This window comes from Trachemys scripta, chromosome 3 (genome assembly GCF_013100865.1).
Source record: "Trachemys scripta elegans isolate TJP31775 chromosome 3, CAS_Tse_1.0, whole genome shotgun sequence".
Classification (NCBI taxonomy): domain Eukaryota; kingdom Metazoa; phylum Chordata; order Testudines; family Emydidae; genus Trachemys; species Trachemys scripta.
The window spans coordinates 103,045,497-103,063,278 of record NC_048300.1 but is presented as its reverse complement, the minus strand read 5'-3'; the positions used below and the strand labels follow the sequence as shown (position 1 = coordinate 103,063,278).

Sequence of the window (17,782 nt, the reverse complement as noted above, 5' to 3'; positions counted from 1 at the left end):
ATGCTCTCTGTATGTGTGTATATATATCTCCTCAATATATGTTCCATTCTATATGCATCTGAAGAAGTGGGCTGTAGTCCACGAAAGCTTATGCTCTAATAAATTTGTTAGTCTCTAAGGTGCCACAAGTACTCCTGTTCTTTTTGCGGATACAGACTAACACGGCTGCTACTCTGAAACCTGTCTCCTATCCTCCTCACTCCTAAACCAAAATAGAACAGTTTTTAAAAGCTCGTAGGGTGTATATACCTCCTTACAGGAGATACCCTAATCAACATAAAACCAACTTTCCACCTCCCTCTGTACAAAGCATAGAGTTGACAAATTAAGGAAAAAGCATCAACATTTAATTAGTCACAGATTTTTAAGGCCAGATTGGAACTATTATGATCATCCAGTCTGACCTCCTGTATACAGGCCATAGACCCTCACCCTCTAATACCTGCATCAAATCCATAACTTCTGATGGAGCTAGAACATCTCTTAGAAAGACATCCAATCTTGATTTAAAGATTTCATTCAAGTGATGAAAAAATCCACCACTTCTTCCTTCAGTAAGTTGTTCCAGTGGTTAATTACTCTCACAGTTTTTTTTTTTTAAAGCAGCCTTATTTCTAGAGTAGACTGAATTTGTCTAATTTCAGTTTCCAGCCCTTGTTATGCCTTTGTCTGATAAATTAAAGAGCCCTCTGCTATCAGAAGTCTTCTCCACATGTAGGTTCTTAAGGACTGTGTTCAAACCCCTCCTGATCCTCCCAGATAAACTAAATATACTGAGCTCCTTTAGTATCTCACTGTAAGACAGGGTTTTTCACATTTCAAATGATACTGTATCTCTTTCCTGAATCCTTTGCAATTTGTGGTCATCCTTAAAGTGTTGACACTGAAAATGGATGCAGTATTCCAATAATGGTCTGACTAATGTTTCCCCATTTCCACTCAATTTTCCTGTAGTTGTACATTCAAGAATCACGTTAGCTCTCTTAGCAACCAAATCATATTGGGAGCTCATGTGCAGTATTCATGTTATTGCATCTGTGACTAACTAAATTTTGTGGGGAATTGCTATATTTTAATGTTAAATGTTTTCTTATTCTAAAACACCCAAAGGCATTAATCCACATTATGGAACAGTGGCCTGCAAATTTCAGACACACTGCTTTTGGATTCTAGCAATAGAAACAGCATCTTTAAACAATTCACACGTATATGTATAGCAATCACCACTAAAAACAGGATTGCAACTAGGTACTTTACTACACAGGAATATCTTTAGTGTGGTATTATATTACATATGTTTAGGGTGAGAAACGCTGCAAATACCACAGTAAATTTAACTAACTGCCAATTGTATTGTCTAATTTTTAATTGCATCCACTGCATTCACATAAGTACTTTTGAACAGAAAGTATTCCATTTAAATTAAACACACACCCTGCAGCGCTGTATGCTAGGAGGCGGGTGTTAAGCCGCAATGAACATTTCCAGTTGAGCAGTGAATCCCTAAAAACACATGACTCTAGAATAAAAATACCAGCAACCCAACTGCGGTGATATGAGTTGATGCTACTTTAATTAAAAGGGGACAAGTGCGTCTAAATTGGCTCAGAGTCTGACCCTGACCTCGAGAAGCAGGAAATGATCACCTTAACTACACATACATCCTGCCTAATTACTCCAAGCGGTTGACCGCAGGCTGCTGTGGGTCAGTCTCATCGCACAAGCGGATAGAAAGCCCTGCCCTGGTGGAGCTTGGATCCATGGACATGGAGCGATCAGAGCCCTTCCCCTACCCAAATAGGGCTGCTGGCGGGAGATTTTTTAAGTAGTTTTGCAACGATTGTTGTGATTTAATTCCACCCCCTCCATCCCAGGGGATCCTTCCCCCTCCCGGGGCCGGATCCTGCCCTCGTTACAAAGCCTCCCCTGAAGTCAGGGGGCCGAGCGGGGCATGTTGTGCACCTGTTGCGGCAGGAGGAGGACGATGATGCCGGGCACGGAGACCAGGCCATCCCCCAAGCACTGCGGGATGAGGCTGCAGCAGTCCCTAGGCACAGTCTCTCCCCGCCTGCCCAGCCTCAGCGCCGCTCGCCACAGCCGGGAGGCGGCTGGTGTTTGCAGAGACCCTTCGCTCGCTGCCTGCGGAGCAGCCGGATTCTATCCCGGGGAAGGCGGCGCTGGGGTGGGGGAGGTGTTTAGAACGCCGGCGCCCTCCGCGTTCCGCGCGGAACCCGCGCAGCCGGCCCCCTGCCCAGGGCTGCGCTCCCGCCTGGAGCGCCCAGGGTGCGGGACCGGGGGTCTCACCTGCAGGGCTCTGGCGGGGAGCGTTGCTGCTGCTGCCTCCGGCCGCCCGTGCCTCCGCCATGTCTCCTCGGTGAGCTCAGCCGCCCCGCCCCGCGGGAGCCGCAGCCACAGGCGGGCAGGTGAGCGCGCCACGCACCAGCCGGGAGGGGCCTCCCCGCGGCAGCGCCACCTTGCGGGCAGGTGCGGCAGGGCGCAGGGGACAAGCCCCCGGCGCGGGGGTGGGGGCAGGAGACTAGGCTGGGCTCGCCCTGCCAGCCTCCTGCAGGGGGGAACGGCCGCCCGCAGGGCTGCCCCCGGCCGGTGGGGGTCTGGCAGTCGGCATTGCTCTTAGGGGACTACTGCTGGCCGCGTGATCTGATCCGCGGCTTCCCCCGCGGCTGCGTGCTCAGCGTATAGCCTGGGGCCTGCCCCAGCCCCCCTGGGATCGCGGCACGTCTTTCCCACGGGCTTGGCATGGAAGTAGCTGGAACTAAGGATCCAGTTCCCAGATTGGGAGACCGGATTCAGACTTTGTGCTGATCTTGACTGGGGATTTGCATTTCTTTCATTATCGCTCCCTGAGCCTGGTTCCGTTCCGTGTATAGGGTTGGGCGGGGGCCGATCGCTCCTGTCCTGTGGCAGTACGTGGGAGGCGAGGTGGTTTCTAAGCTCTAGGACCCAAGATGTACGTGGGTTCCTTAATCAAAGAAAGAACAGGGACTTGCACCCAGAAGAGACTAGGAAGGAAATGCAACTGACTAAAAACTGCTGTGATATGCTTAGTAGTGCTTAACATCACTAAGCAGCTGGGAATTCACCTTCAGGCAGATGTAATATCCCAGCGGTTTTGAATGCCCTTAACAGATCACATAGACTTGTGCCAGTCTTCAGACTCTGGCCCCTTCCTGGGGGTTTGATCTATACGCAATATAAACCACATCCTAAGCTTGCTCTCTAGGTTTGGCTGTTCCAAGAGCTTTTCTCTCAGACCTATTCCAGTCCCCAAAGATTTATAATCTGGTTGAAGGTGATTTGATTCAGGAAGCAGCATGTCTAGGCAGTAAGGGTGGGAGCCACAAACATTTAGGTGCCTAAACCTCAGACTTAGGCACCTAAGTCCCAGTTTGGGCTTCACTGTGATCTACAAAACTGCCATTGAATGCTGTAGACATTGGCACCTAAATTTTCATGGTATAAGTTTCCTCAGCACGGCAGCACCTATATTTCTGTTTCTGGGCATGTGCATTGCTGCCTCCCTCTAGGTGTACAGATGTTTATCTCCTGCCTAAGCCCCACAGAGAATCACAAACCAGGGGAAGATAGGCATTGGGCCACCTATCCCACCTGCAGGGCCTGAGATGGTAGGCACTCTGAGCACATCTATTGGAATAGGCCCCATTCAAAATCCTGGTGGTGGTGCTGATGGTCAGAGCACTCACCTAGGCTGTGGGGATACCCTGGTTCAATTCCTCCCCTCTCTACCAAAGGGGAGACCCTGGTTCAAATCCTGTTTCTCAAGAGGAGGCTTCAAAGACTAAACTACTGGATATTCTGATGTGGGGCTTCTTCAGTCTCTCCTGTGGCACAAAGCGTATTTATCCACAGTGGAACAGTCCTTGGTCAGGAGGGGAAGAAGAGAATGACTCTGTAGCCTAGTGGTTAGGGCACCCACTTGGGAGGTGGAAGACCTAGGGTCCAGTTCTCCTGCCCCAATCACTCTTTCATTATTTATCCACAGTAGAACAGCTTCAACAGCAGAGCCTGAGAGAGCCCTACATCAGACTATTCTATAGCTCAGTGGTTAGAGCCCTTTCCTGAGTGGTGGGTGACCCCACTGCACCTAACTCAGTTCTGCAAGAAAAACCTAAGCTGCCTGACTCCAGGTACTGGGTTCCCTTCAGTGAGATCCCTAAGCAGAGTTAGATGCAATCTCCAAGAAAGGGGCAGTGCTTAGTATACACCCCCCTCCTTAGCATCTCCCACTGGCTAACTTAGGCAGACAGCTGCCTACTGTGTTGGCTTTTGTAGGTCACATTCTTAGGAACCTCTCTCTCCTCATGCATTGTATAGGGAGCTAGGTGCCTAACTTGGCTTTGTGGATCATAGTGTTGTTCCTGTGATTTTCTAAGCACCTGAAAGTTAGGGAGCTTGACATTCCACTAGGGTGACCAGATAGCAAGTATGAAAAAATAGGGCTGTGGGGAGGTAATAGCCGCCTATATATAACAAAGTCCCGAATATTGGGACTGTCCCTATAAAATCAGGACATCTGGTCACCCTACACTCAGCAGTGCAATGCCTAAGTCCCTTCATGGATCCCACCCTAATTACCAGGAATCTTAATGCAGAGTTTTAGCTTCTGAACCTATACAAGGTCTTAGTTCTTCCACCTTTTTAAATGAGTACAACGCAATAATTTAATCTGGAGGTCACAAAGGCATGGATGGATGTAGTGGAGTACTGTTCTGAGAGATATAGACAGCTGTAAATGAGGGTGGGGAGGAGAGACGGCACCATAGATTGCAGAAGCAGTCAGGGATCCCAAAGCACACCCAAACTGAATTTCTCAAAAAGAGTAGGACAAACTTCTTCAATAATGGGAGAAAGAACCATCCTCCTGATCCTTCCCCTACTCCACTAGCATCGCCTCTCCTTCACCCTGCTCACATTCATCCACATCTCAGTCTTACCCAAACACTGGGAAAACAAACTCATCACACCATTTGAATCTTTTGAAAATGAGACCAAGCTGTGTCTCATCGGCATTCTGATGCCAGCTCAGCCCAAATAATCAGTCTCTTTCAGCAGCCTCACACATACCCTATACATGGAAAGGGGACAAAAGCAGAACCTCTTGGCCCAGGCAGGAAACGTGAGCAATTACCCAAAACCTCCCTCTGGGACCTCAGACAAGAAGAACAAAACTACTCAAGAGATAATGCCTATAAAATTGGCCAGACACCCTGTCCACTCCTCTGAAGATCCACATATCTCAACAAAACCTCCCTGTCAAAAGGTATCCAAGGATGCTGGCACACCTGAAAGAATCAGTATGAACACCTAGATCAGCATAAAGACTATTTAGATTGTAAATGCTTTGGAGCCGGGACTGTTATGTTCATACACTGCCTAGCATTGGGGGCCAGGCCTAAGCACTACTATAATACAACCCACCTACCAACTGATCTTCATCAATTGCTGGGAGACAGTTAACCAAAGATGGTAGTTTAGTTTCATCGTCATACAAAGGTGTAAAGTAAAGTCAAACTAGAAATCTCAGAATTGCAAGTGGGACCAAATTTGTCTCACCATACATTCTCCATCAGCTTTCCGAGAAAAAGAAGGCAGAGCAATAGTGGCCAATGCCAACATCAAGAGATGGCTTTAGAAGCAAGGGCCTAACACACGCATGCTTGAGGGAAGATTTTGCTCCACTACCTGGAATGGAAGGTCCTTATACTTTCCAGTAAGATCTCCAGAACAGAGAGCTCTCCCTATTACTCAAGTGGAGAAATAGCTCTCTCTCTCTCTCTCTCACACATGCACATAAACACATGTGCACACACAATTCTCCTGCCACTGACACAAATGATGAAATAAACATAAATCTTCTTCACAACAAACAACCATCATACATTACAGCAAAATGCCAGTCAGTACCAAGATTCTCTTAGTCCAGGGGTTGGCAACCTTTCAGAAGCGGTGTGCCAAGCCTTCATTTATTCACTCTAATTTAAGGTTTCGCATGCCAGTAATACATTTGAACATTTTTAGAAGATCTTTCTATAAGACTATAATATATAACTAAACTATTGTTGTATGTAAAGTAAATAAGGTTTTTAAAAATGTTTAAGAAACTTCATTTAAAATTAAATTAAAATGCAGAGCCCCTGGAGCAGTGGCCAGGACCCAGGCGGTGTGAGTGCCACTGAAAATCAGCTTGCGTGCCTACCCCTGTCCTAGTCCTTTACTCGTATCCTCATCTAACAACTTGTTAATTTCCTCATCCTTTTACTATATGAGGGAGGAGCTACTTATGAGAAGCTTCAAATCAAAGAAACAGACTCAAAGGAGTGGACTATGAACCATAACTTAAACTAGAGTCAAAGTACAGTAAAGAGGAACAACCGGGTGTTGACACAGCTGTCAACAAATTGGGACAGATATTATCCTTGCTTCCGGAAAAAAGATTAATCATTATATATGATAGTTGAGATAAAAATATTGAATCACAATTGGAGGGAAAATGTGTGTGAAATCCTGGCTCCATTGAAGTTTAATGGCAAAACTCCCTTTGACTTCAGCAGAGCCAGGATGTCACCCAATGTGTATTTAACACTATCATAGATTTGTTAGGGATTTCTTAATGTTATATTAAGAATTTGTAGAATTCTTTGTGTATATGAAAGACACTGACACTTTACAAGATAAAGTTGTGTTGTACACATTCAAGGGCTATAACTTTGGAAATAAGTTGCTATAATTATAGGAATCAGGGTATAATTATATGCATTCCTCTTCTCTCCAGAGAGTACAGTGGTAGTGAACATGGCCCACTGCTTCACTCTCAACATATGGGCCTGCAGTCAAGTAAATTAGTACCATTCTCAGATGCAGCGACCACTACTCACTCATATTTCTGCAATAGGCCTACTATAAAGATACAATCTGGGGCATACAGGGATGAGAGATGTTTGAGGTCTCAACTGTAAGGGAGACCACCTCTCCCCTAATGTACTGCCAAGACCAGCTGGGACCCTTCTCATCCTCCAGCTTATTACCATAAATTATGTTTTAAAAATACGGATAAAGGAAATAAGGTAATGAAATTACACAGTGCAACCTGTAAAAAGTCTATATCAGAGGTTTCCCAACCATAATCAGTGGAGAACTGGCTATTCATAGGTTGCCATATTGTTGTCATCTTACTTCCAGCAGGCAAATTAAATTAAGTTTAAAAAAAGACATTTTCCTAATTTTACTTTTTCCACATAAACAATTGTTGTAGTTGCCTCAGTGACCATATATGTTGCTTTTGTCCTTGCACAACATATCCTCTGCAACTGATCTTTGCACTGTTTAACTAGGAATTTCTAACTAATTCTGCCTCCTGCTGTTGTAGTATTATAAACTGCTTAAAATTAACTATGTAGCCCCAAACATAGCAGCAATTCAGTGATGGATTGAGTTTCTCCACGTGTATAAATTTATAAATATGTTTGTAAAGCCCTTTGGAGTGAAAATGCTACTGTATATAAAGTATTTCATGTACTTTTTGTGGTGCAGAGGGATGACTGATTGATTTTTTTGAAGTCAGCATAGACAACCTAGCAATGAGTTTGCTGCTGTCCAAACAGATATGCACTGATATATTTATAAGACAGTTTGTTACTTCATGTTTAGAATAAGTAGAGAAATTATTCCATTTCCTTTGAAAAAAATCTGTGATCCGTCACTAAGCCTTCAAAGATCAGGGTATAAGCCACGCATTAACTACTTCGGGTTTTGGTGAAGTTCCTTTCTATTCAGCTTATTCCACAATTGTGCACTGTAGGCTTTCTAGCAACAGCCTCAAAAGCATCTAGTATTGGGAGTAGATGGACCACTAGTCAGGTCCAATATAGCAATTCCTATGTTCCAAACTATCAGTGGAGGAATATTGTCCATTTTCATGATTTATGGGAAAGAAACCTTGCATAATCAAAAGGCTTTCAGAACAGAATAAGTACCCCCAAATGATTTTACAACTAACAGTTTGTGGCTAGGAAGCTGAAAGTCCACTTCTTACTGACTATAGCTAGTCAAGCAGTTTATTAAACCAGCTGGAGCATTAAGTGATTTTTTTCTGTCCCGGAAAAATGTGGATGCTGAAATTAGACACAGCATGTGGGAAAAATGAATGAGTTTGTAATACATTGTTTACCAAGGCAGAAGCACAGTAACTCTACGCTTCAAGTCACTTTAATACAAGAAGGCTTTCTTAATATTCAGCCTAAATTTTCCATGTAGTTTTGTCCCATTACTGCTAGCTATACTGCATGTATCACATTTTGAACTATTATTTTTAGAAGCTCTTAAATAAGGAACGTATCAAAATTGTATTCTTAGATTCTTTATTTTTAAGAACATATGTTTGTATGTCACAAAAGATAGCTTTAGAACAAGCTAACATTACTATGGTTCAGGCATATACAACTGGTACAGTTCAGTAGTACATAAACAACTCTAAAACAAATGTACTGTAGACCAGGGAACTTAAGTTACCAAAAATAAACAATATTAAAATTTATATAGGGCAGTAAGTAAAAACAATTGCTTTTAGGTTCTGCACATTAAAAGAAAAAATGTAAGCTTTACATAATTGAAATTCTGAAGTTCTACTACAGATTATTATGGTATATAACAAAGAAGAATAAACTTGAAAGATTGTCACATTTTGGTTTTGTTCCAGTGATGCACAATCACATGAAATCTTACATAAGTTTTGTGTAAAATTACCATCTGGTTACTTTATCTACAACAGATTTTAAGATTTAAAAAAAGCTTCCATGTAAAATCATTTAAAACTAAAGTAATGTAAAAGGGTGTTTACAGACTTCTTAGGGATTGTCGGAGTAAATGCAGTCAAGAGCTGCAGTGTTTTTAACATTGGTAAACAAATACTGGATTAAAGTGCAACACTCTCTCTGACAGCAAACCTGCTCTGTGCTGCAGAAAATCTCTAAATCTCTGCAAAGAAGTAGAAACTGATTTAGCCAGCATCAAGCATGTTTCTCTCGAAAGTCACTGATGGCCTTCCAGAGCGTACATAACATCCCTCCTCTGTAAAAGAAAAACCATAAAGATGCTTAGCTTAAAAAAACTGGTCTCCACTTCTATAGTATCCTGATTCAGATATGCTTCAATTCAAGCCATCCTGTAGTGGTAGTAATACATTCATTGCACTCATTAAACATGGTAAAAACACACAGAAATCAAATGTGAAATACTAAAACACAAAAAATTAAAACAAATGTGAATAGCATTTTTGGTTATAATATAAACTAAAAACTTCACTAAAGCTCACAGAAGTCAATAAAAAGACTCCCATGGACTTCAATGGACTTTAAATAAGACCATAAGCATTGCCTCCAAATATGTATTTCAACTGAATTGAATGGGAGTTTTGGCTGAATTAGTAACTGGAGCCAATATACTTAAAAGTTAACACCCAAAAATTATTCGTAAGTGGCAGCTTTAATTTAAATCCACTTGTATGATCCAGAATAGTCAAGTATTGAGTCTGATCACACACCAGCAGTAAACTGGTGAATCTCTGTTGATGTCAGTGGAATTACTCCTTATTGACATTGGAATAAAGGCATGACTGTCCTCCCATTGAAATCAATGATCAAATTAATGTAGGATTAATCACTAAATGATGAGAATCAGGCCCTCATTGTTGCAAGTAGATTAAGCTAATTTGAACATACCTAGTAAATGTCATATACTATCCTTATTAATATAATGAAACACTAGAGTACTATCTGTCCATGTTTTAATATCTAGCTAAGATGATTGAGGGCAAGGGAGGCCTGGTATAACTGTATGCATTGCTTCTAGTCAAATCCAATTTCTACAGGCAAACTTGGTATGATTATGTAACAGTTTAGTGGCAGTTGCATAATTTTCAGACAGATTCTGTGGTTTATTGTTCTCAAAATGTTAAATTATCCGTGTCTAAAATTGTTTATATAAAGCAACACTCCAAAGGGACCTCTCTCCAAGCAAGTCTTTTGCTTTAGCTAACTTGAAGAATAAACTCTTTCAAATAACAAAAACATTTTTAAATGTTTAATCAGTACATATTCAGAGTGTCTCTCTGTGTGTAGAAACCCTGAAAACTAGATTTTGTAGTGTTCATTTCACATAGGTAAATTTCACACCTTAAGAATGCCATTCACAATTTTCTATTTCTATAGTTTCAATACACAGAATACCTCTATATTTCAGCTTTGTGAGATTAAATAGAATGTGAAGTGTTACCTTAGTCTCAGGCATTTCAGATCATCTCGTGTAACGTAGCAGAGAATATCCATTAATGTGTAGTCTTCTGCCAAAAACTTGGGGGGAGGGAAAAAAGTCCTAATTGAAAGTTAGGCTACTTTTGTCAGCTATATCCATTTATTCTAAGATTTATATATAATATAGAGACATGAGCCTGCATTCCTTGTGTATCCAAAACTCCCTTAAATCAAATTCTGAGTGCAGAAGAAATACAAGATTGGTTCAAAATATGGTAACTGTGTTGCCAATAAAGAGTTTGATGCTATTGTTTTGTTTATATGTAGCTTTTGTCTAGCTTGTATTTTGTAAATACAATGAAAATACAACATCCTGTATAAAGATGAGGTATGTTTGAATGTCAGAGTATATATATGTTTGAATTGGTCCTAATTCTGTACTTCAGATACATCTTATTTTGTTAATAGGCAATTCTATAGAGCGCACTATAGCTGAGTACCTCAGACTTTAATTAATTCTAAACACTCCTGGAGATAGGGGAGTTGGGAGGTAGGTTGGTATAAATATCCCATTTCACCAATGGGGAAAGAAACACACAGAGAAGTTAAGGCCTTTGTTTTCAAAAGTGACCTCTACACTTCAGGTGCTTCAATTTTTGTGCGATTAACCTTAACACACCATGGGCCTGCTTCTCAAAAGGTGCTAATCAGCAACCAGTCTTAACTGAAGTCAGCTCAAGTTCTAGAATGCTCAAAATCTCTAAGGCTCTGTCTTCACTACAAAACAGGTATATATGTTTTCATATCAAAATAGCTAGTTCAGTGTAAAATCCAAGTGGAGACAAGGCACAGCTAATTTTTATCTTGTTGTATCTAGTCAAAGTCAACCCCCATTCCTCCTGAAGTTTACAAGCAGGCTTTACTGCAATCAACAAGAGTTGCTGGAAAAGGTGCAAAGATGCTTAGGAATTAGGAAGCCAATCAAAATGTTAACTGGAAAACGTGTTTTATTGTATCGAGCTACCTCAGGGGTGAGTAAACTATGGCCCATGAGCCGGATCTGGCCTGCCAGCGGTTTTAAGATGGCCCTCAAGCTCCTGCTGGGGAGCGGGCTTTGGGGCTTGCCCCGCTCCGACGCTCCAGCCTTGTCTCCACTAGGGCCAGGGGCTGCTCCACGCAGCTCCCAGAAGCAGTGGCATGGCCCCACTCCAGCTCCTACGTATAGGGGCAGCCAGGGGGCTCCGCTCTGCATGCTGCCCCCACCCCAAGCGCTGCCCCCGCAGCTCCCATTGGCCGGGAGCTGCGGCCAATGGGAGCTGCACAGGTGGCGCCTGCGGATTGGGCAGTGTGCAGAGCCTCCTGGCTGCCGCTCCGTGCAAGAGCCAGAGTGGGGACATGGCCACTGCTTCCGGGAGCCGCCTAAGGTAAGCACCGCCTGGAGCCTACACCCCTGAGCCTCTCTCTGTGCCCCTACCCCCTGCCCCAGCCCTGATCCCCCTCCCTCCCTCTGAACCCCTCAGTCGCAGCCCGGAGCACGCTCCTGCACCCCAAACTCCTCATCCCCAGCCCCACCCCAGAGCCCTCACACACACACCCGCACCCTACTCCCCAGCCCGGAGCCCCCTTCTGCATCCTGAACTCCTCATTTCTGACCCCACCCTGGAGCCTGCACCCCCAACCAGAACCCACACCCCAACCCCAATTTTCTGAGCATTCATGGCTCACCATACAATTTCTATTCCCAGATGTGGCCCTCGGGCCAAAAAGTTTGTCCATCCCTAAGCTAGCTACATGAATTAAAAGCAAGAATAGACTTTTTATGATGGTCTTTCTATTCTTCACCCTTCCCTTGTCCCTCCACCCCCAATCTCATCTCCTTCAAAAGGTGTACAAATCATTCCAAGGTTTTTGCTGGTATAGAAATAATTCCAAGGTTTTTCTGTTTTTTTCCCCATTAAGTCCTAGAAAATTGCACTGCTACTGTATCACAAACATACCTAAGAAAATATCTTTCCTACCCTATTTATAGTATCTTCATCAGCTCCATGAACTCTCAGCCAGTTTATGAGATCAGAGTCTTCAACCCCTGTGCCAGAAGGATTAAGGTGACAGACAGACAGTCCAGGGATATCTAGATCAAATATTTAGAAAAAAAGTTAGGTCTTTTCAAAGTGTCCTCTTCACAATTTTAAATAGAGAAACACGGTCTTCAGTGACCTTTCCTACTCTTTCCACAAAAATGGGACATGCAAGTGCCTCTACAACGAAGGATAAGAGAGATCAAATCCTGCAGTATTTACTCAGGTAATATTCCCTAATGCGCTTAAATGTAGTACTGTTTCAAAAGAGCACTACATTAAAGCACACTAGGGAACCTCTAATGCCAGGGTCTACACAGACCAATTAGTGAACAATGCATTAGTGCATTTTTGGAAATCACTTCCCCATAGTCCATACTATTGCTATGTGTAGTCAAGCCCTTAGATGCGTGCAACCATTTCTGGTGTCTCTCGGATAAATATGGATTTTATTTTTTTTTAAATTGGGGGTGTTTTATCAGTGTTTATTAGTTAAAACTAAAAATCAGAAGCCCAAGGTATAAGGCATTCTTATGCCAATACATCTGCATCTATACTTGGGTTGTAAGAACTATCCTGGTAGAATTTAAAGTGGTACAATCTGTGTGTGTAGACAAGGCCTTAGACAAGACTTATACTGCCCTCAATGTGATTTTACTTGAGTAAGGCTTCAGGACCAGGAGCTGTACTATTTTTATAATCCCTGTTTCGCCAGGGTTTTCACTCTGCTATAAAAAGGCATTCCATGCTAAATTATGCAAGGGCCTCCACCCCTACTACAAATAAGATTTCTATTGTTTGATTGCTTTTTAAAGCTTTTGCAGTAGTCTCTCTCTCTCTCTAAATTATGGCTCTTTTCCCTTAAAAATGAGACATGATCCTCTAAGACCCTCACAAGCTCTCAAACCTGGGAGGGAGGGGGAGCAGCAGCGCGCGAATCAGCTGTTTCGCGCACTGCGGCCGCTCGGGATCTCCCGCTCCCTCCCAGGTTTGAGAGCCTGGGAGGGAGGGCGAGCAGCAGGCGCGAATCAGCTGTTTCACGGGCCGTGGTGCGCGAGCAGCGGCGAGCTAGGGCGGCCGGGGCACATTTTTAGGGGCGACATTCTGGCGCCGGCCATGCCGCCCCTAAAAATGTGCCGCCCCAAGCACCAGCTTGTTTTGCTGGTGCCTAGAGCTGGCCCTGGCTGCAGTCAAGAAACAAAAGGTGAAATCCTGGCTCCATGGAAGCCAATGGCAAAATTCCAACTGATTTCAACGTGACCAGGATTTCACTCACAATTACTAGATAAATTACGCGCAATGCTATTCTAGAACTCCGGCCCTTCGGCTCCAAAAACACCCAGCTTCTTCAGCTACAGCATGATTTGAGTTATACAACACTTGCTTTTACTCTGGATATAGAAACAAATGAAGTAACTTATTTCCACAGCATACTTGCTTGCTTCTACACAGTCCTGGCTAGGAGAAACATGGTTAAAGACCTTTACTGATGCTGGGCCAATGAAATAAAAAAGTTTGGCTGCCACAGGCTTCTTTTGTAGTTGCTGTGTGGAACAGTTTCTTTTGAAATCTCTACTCACTTACCTACTTGCTGTGATCTAAGCTTCAGGTTTTTGATCTCTTGATCCTTTTCTTCTATAGCTTGATGCAAAAGGGCGTGAAATTCTCTCTCCTTCTGCACTAACTCTTCTAGTAGCCTGCAGGGGGGCGGGGGGAGCATGGATTTTTAAAATTTAATTTTATGTTTTCAACCCTAATACACATGTAAAAATATAAACATCCAGTGTTCTAGTTCTAGAGTCGGGGACTTTCAACAAAACTAGTTTGAGGCATTCATAGCAAATAGGAGCTGCACAGAAACTTTCAATGAAGCTTCAGCTACTCAGCATTCCTACTTAACTGAGTCTGATTCTTAAAGAGAAAAATTAAACAAAGCAATTGGGTAATGTGTTCAGCTATGGATGGAGTGTCATTGAGGCCAAAACCATTAATGGACATAGCGCTAAGTTGTGACTTTAAGACATTACGCTTCATAAGGTGCAGGGCAGCTATACCTACCCCAGCAGGAGCTCCTGAAAGCGCTGCATTAAAGGTAGATGCAGCTGGAGTGTGGCCACAGCTATACTTCTTGAAAGGGTGTAGCACACATTCCCTTCCAATGGGAGCAGTCCCTCCCTGCCCTCTTTGTAGAGTACAACATTGCTGTAGATTTTAGCCTAGATCAGTCCTTGCACTCAAAGTCCAGAGACTGGCTTTGTGCCCAGCCCTCAGTAGGCTTAAGGGGTTGGTGGTCACCTCCCTGCATTTTCTCCTAAATCTTAATCCTTTAGGATAAGATCTGTTTATTTTAGAGAGGATTGACTAAGTGGTGTCATGATGAATCATGTAAAATTAATATCTACAGAAGGTCAATTAATGCTTCTATTTAACCTCTCTCATAATACAAACGCAAAGGGACACCCAAAGGAAGTTAAAGGCAACAAAGTTAAAACTGATAGTTATTTCCTTCTAACGCCAGGCACAATTAATCTGTGAAACTCATTGGGGCAATATATTGTTACAGCAAAGAGCTTAGTAACATTTTAAAAATAAGACATCTGAACACAACACAGTTACAATAGATAGGATGCAAAGGATATAAATTATACTTTAGAGCATAAACCTACTCCACTAACACCCTGAGGTTAGGAAGAAACTTTCCCCAAACTTCCCCTTGGAAATGTTAGAGTATAATTGTTTATTATAGGGGTTTTACGTCTTCCTCCAAAGCATTTGGTGCAGGCCCGTCAGATACATGATAGTGGATTAGATGGACCATTGTTTTGTTCCTAACAGTACATATAGTTTATTCCTTACCCATTCATCTGGGTTGAAAAATGTATCCACAGTCATCTAAATAGTTTACTACTTTTTGCCTTGCAAATGACTGCCATATGCTGCTTATGCTAACAAAGCTTAAAGAAATATAATTATTTAAGGGAAGTTTTCCACATAACTTATGGAAGGTGGTATTTTTATATCTAATTATCATGACAAAGTTTTTGGTTTTGCATGTGAGAGCAGCATGTTGCTCACACCTTACTTTTTTAAAACAAAAAACAAAGAAACTAACAGTATATCTTTCATACATTCTTAGAGTGAAAGGAATGAAACTTTATTCTGAATAGTAACATGTTAGGATGCCACTCCCAATCAGAAACTTAAGCTAGTCACACGTTACTGCCCAAGTAGTTTCTTTTTAATTCCTTTGCTTAATGGAGATTGCGGAGGTTTTTGTACGAGGACTTCTGAAGTATATTGTCATTGTATTATATATGGCAATCAGAATATGTCTTAACTATCTATTTATGTCAAGATGAATATATTACATTGTAATATGAGAACTCACAAACTACATTTACTCTAACAAGAAAATGCAGTGCACTTTAATGCTAATAGGTGATGCTGAGTTACTAAAAAGCTTCTCTTGTCTAAAGACCTCAAATCAAGCCAAATCACACTGAGTTTTCTAATGTGCTTGGAAATGAAGTGTCATTGCCAAACATTTGTAATTTAATCATCAGTATAAAGGATTATAAAGAATATTTCAGCACTACAAGATTTGTCCTATCAAGATACAGTGTATATACACATTTTAATATGTACAGACATATTTTTCAATTAGTTCCGAAATCTGTTTTTTCAGGCCTGTTTTTTTCATAAGGCCTTACTGTTCTTCACCTTCAACTATCTGAGAGAACAAATTGTTTTTTTTTTTTAAAACAATTCAGCGTCGTAGGGATCAATCCTGCTGTAGTGAATTCTGCATGCAAAACAAGACAAATGACAAGACTGGGCCCCGTTTAATTGTGCAGTGCCCCTGTTCAGCAGCTTGGATTTGTTCCCTGGGAATAACTATAAAAAGGAATAATGAGTTCTGCTTTTATGGAAATGAAATGTGTCATTTAACCATGAAGCATGAAAGGCAGGAAGAGCAGAACCTTGGCAACAAGTTTAATAGTCAGTTAAAAACAGAGCACGCCTGAAAGCAAGATTTACACTCATTTTTGTCAGCAGTGTACTGAAGTGAATAAGCCTGAGATAAATGATATGGATTTTTCCAAGCTCCGAATTACAAATTACTGTTTATCATCAAGTAAATGAGAAATGCACTGTATTATGGATTATCACAGCTGTCAGATTTGGAGAAACTATTTAAGAGTGAAAGAAAAAGCATCAATCATAATAAATACACTTGGATCCCTAGAAGTCTAGACTTACCTATTTGTCTCTAATTTTAGCCTCCCTAGTTGAACATTCAGCGATCTATGAGCAGCCTGGGAATCGTGGGACATTGTAGAACTGAGTGTGCTCACACCTGAGGTAGCTATTGCATCTTCTATGACAATGCAAGGCCGTTGAATATTTTGATTCTGAGGCTGTTCATCATGATCTTCTTCAACTTCTATGTCATCCTGATCTGCTGTATCACTTTCAGATGCAAGACTAAAGTGTGGCCTCAGTTCTATTAGAAATAATGTTCATTATTAATCACAAAAATAAAGTCATATTTAAATAATTATAGCTCATCCTAGAGTTTTGATTAAACCATGCCTGAAAAATTTGCAGCAAAAGGTTGTAATTGTGTTTCCAAAGGGTTTAAAAACAGCTTGAAAATGCCGCAATGGCTTAGTACATTTTGAACATTATTTGGCTTCTGATGATCATTTACAATCTCCAAGCAGTAACAATCTGTACTTACTAATAGGATTCCAGATTTCGCTAGTATTTTTGTCATAAACCATGCAGAAATCCCAGAATTCACTGTGTGTGCCACATAAAGCAAACAAGGTGCAATACCTGCTCAAAGTTTGCAACATAACATGCTTGCATTCCTCTCACACAAGGCCTCATTCAAAACACACTGAAGTCAATGGGAGTCTCTCTGTTAACTTCAATAGTCTTTGGATCAGACCCGTAAAACTAAAAAACTCCTCTAAACACATTATGTAATGGATTTTAATGTGAATTCTGTAGGCAAGTGATTTGGCTAAAGTGTTGGCTTCAAAGATATGTGTCAAATCTTTTTTCTTTATTTTGCTTTTCAGATTTACAGTGGAGTATTTGTTTTAAAGCCAATGGACTTGGTTAAATACAGGACAGAATAAAAGTCAGATGTTAATTTTAAGTATTCTGATATATTCTGTTTTCCTTTTCTTCCTCTGTCAACATCACTCTAGCTTCTAATCTTTGTTTTATATTTATTCTTGTTTTTGCTCCGATTTTCAATGGCTCCCTGGGGTATTCATTCCGAAGGTCGTCACTATTTGTCTGAAGCATATGTTGCTACTTTTTTCCCTTCTCTTTTATACTGTTTATGTTTTGAAACAGAGCAATAGCTGTTTGAGATTTATTTTTAATGACCACTATCGCACACTG

General features: G+C 41.8%; 2 protein-coding genes across 4 annotated transcripts in view; both read right to left on the bottom strand.

The window, feature by feature from the left end:
* MAP7 (microtubule associated protein 7) overlaps positions 1–2,368 on the bottom strand; it is a 192,277-nt gene extending 189,909 nt beyond the window's left edge. The window contains exon 1 of the mRNA XM_034765577.1: positions 2,305–2,368. Within this exon, the coding sequence (XP_034621468.1) occupies positions 2,305–2,365 (61 nt within the window). The 5' untranslated portion in view covers positions 2,366–2,368. The remainder of the gene's footprint in view (positions 1–2,304) is intronic.
* A 6,014-nt stretch (positions 2,369–8,382) lies between these two features.
* MAP3K5 (mitogen-activated protein kinase kinase kinase 5) overlaps positions 8,383–17,782 on the bottom strand; it is a 150,549-nt gene continuing 141,149 nt past the window's right edge. For 2 of the 3 annotated variants that reach the window (XM_034765573.1, XM_034765572.1), the window contains 5 exons: positions 16,625–16,868; positions 13,949–14,061; positions 12,305–12,417; positions 10,309–10,385; positions 8,383–9,105 (listed from right to left, as the gene is read on the bottom strand). In XM_034765573.1, coding sequence (XP_034621464.1) covers positions 9,045–9,105; positions 10,309–10,385; positions 12,305–12,417; positions 13,949–14,061; positions 16,625–16,868 — 608 coding nt within the window. In that variant the 3' untranslated portion in view covers positions 8,383–9,044. Of the gene's footprint in view, positions 9,106–10,308; positions 10,386–12,283; positions 12,418–13,948; positions 14,062–16,624; positions 16,869–17,782 lie in introns of those variants that run through there. The other variant, XM_034765574.1, reaches the window with a different exon arrangement.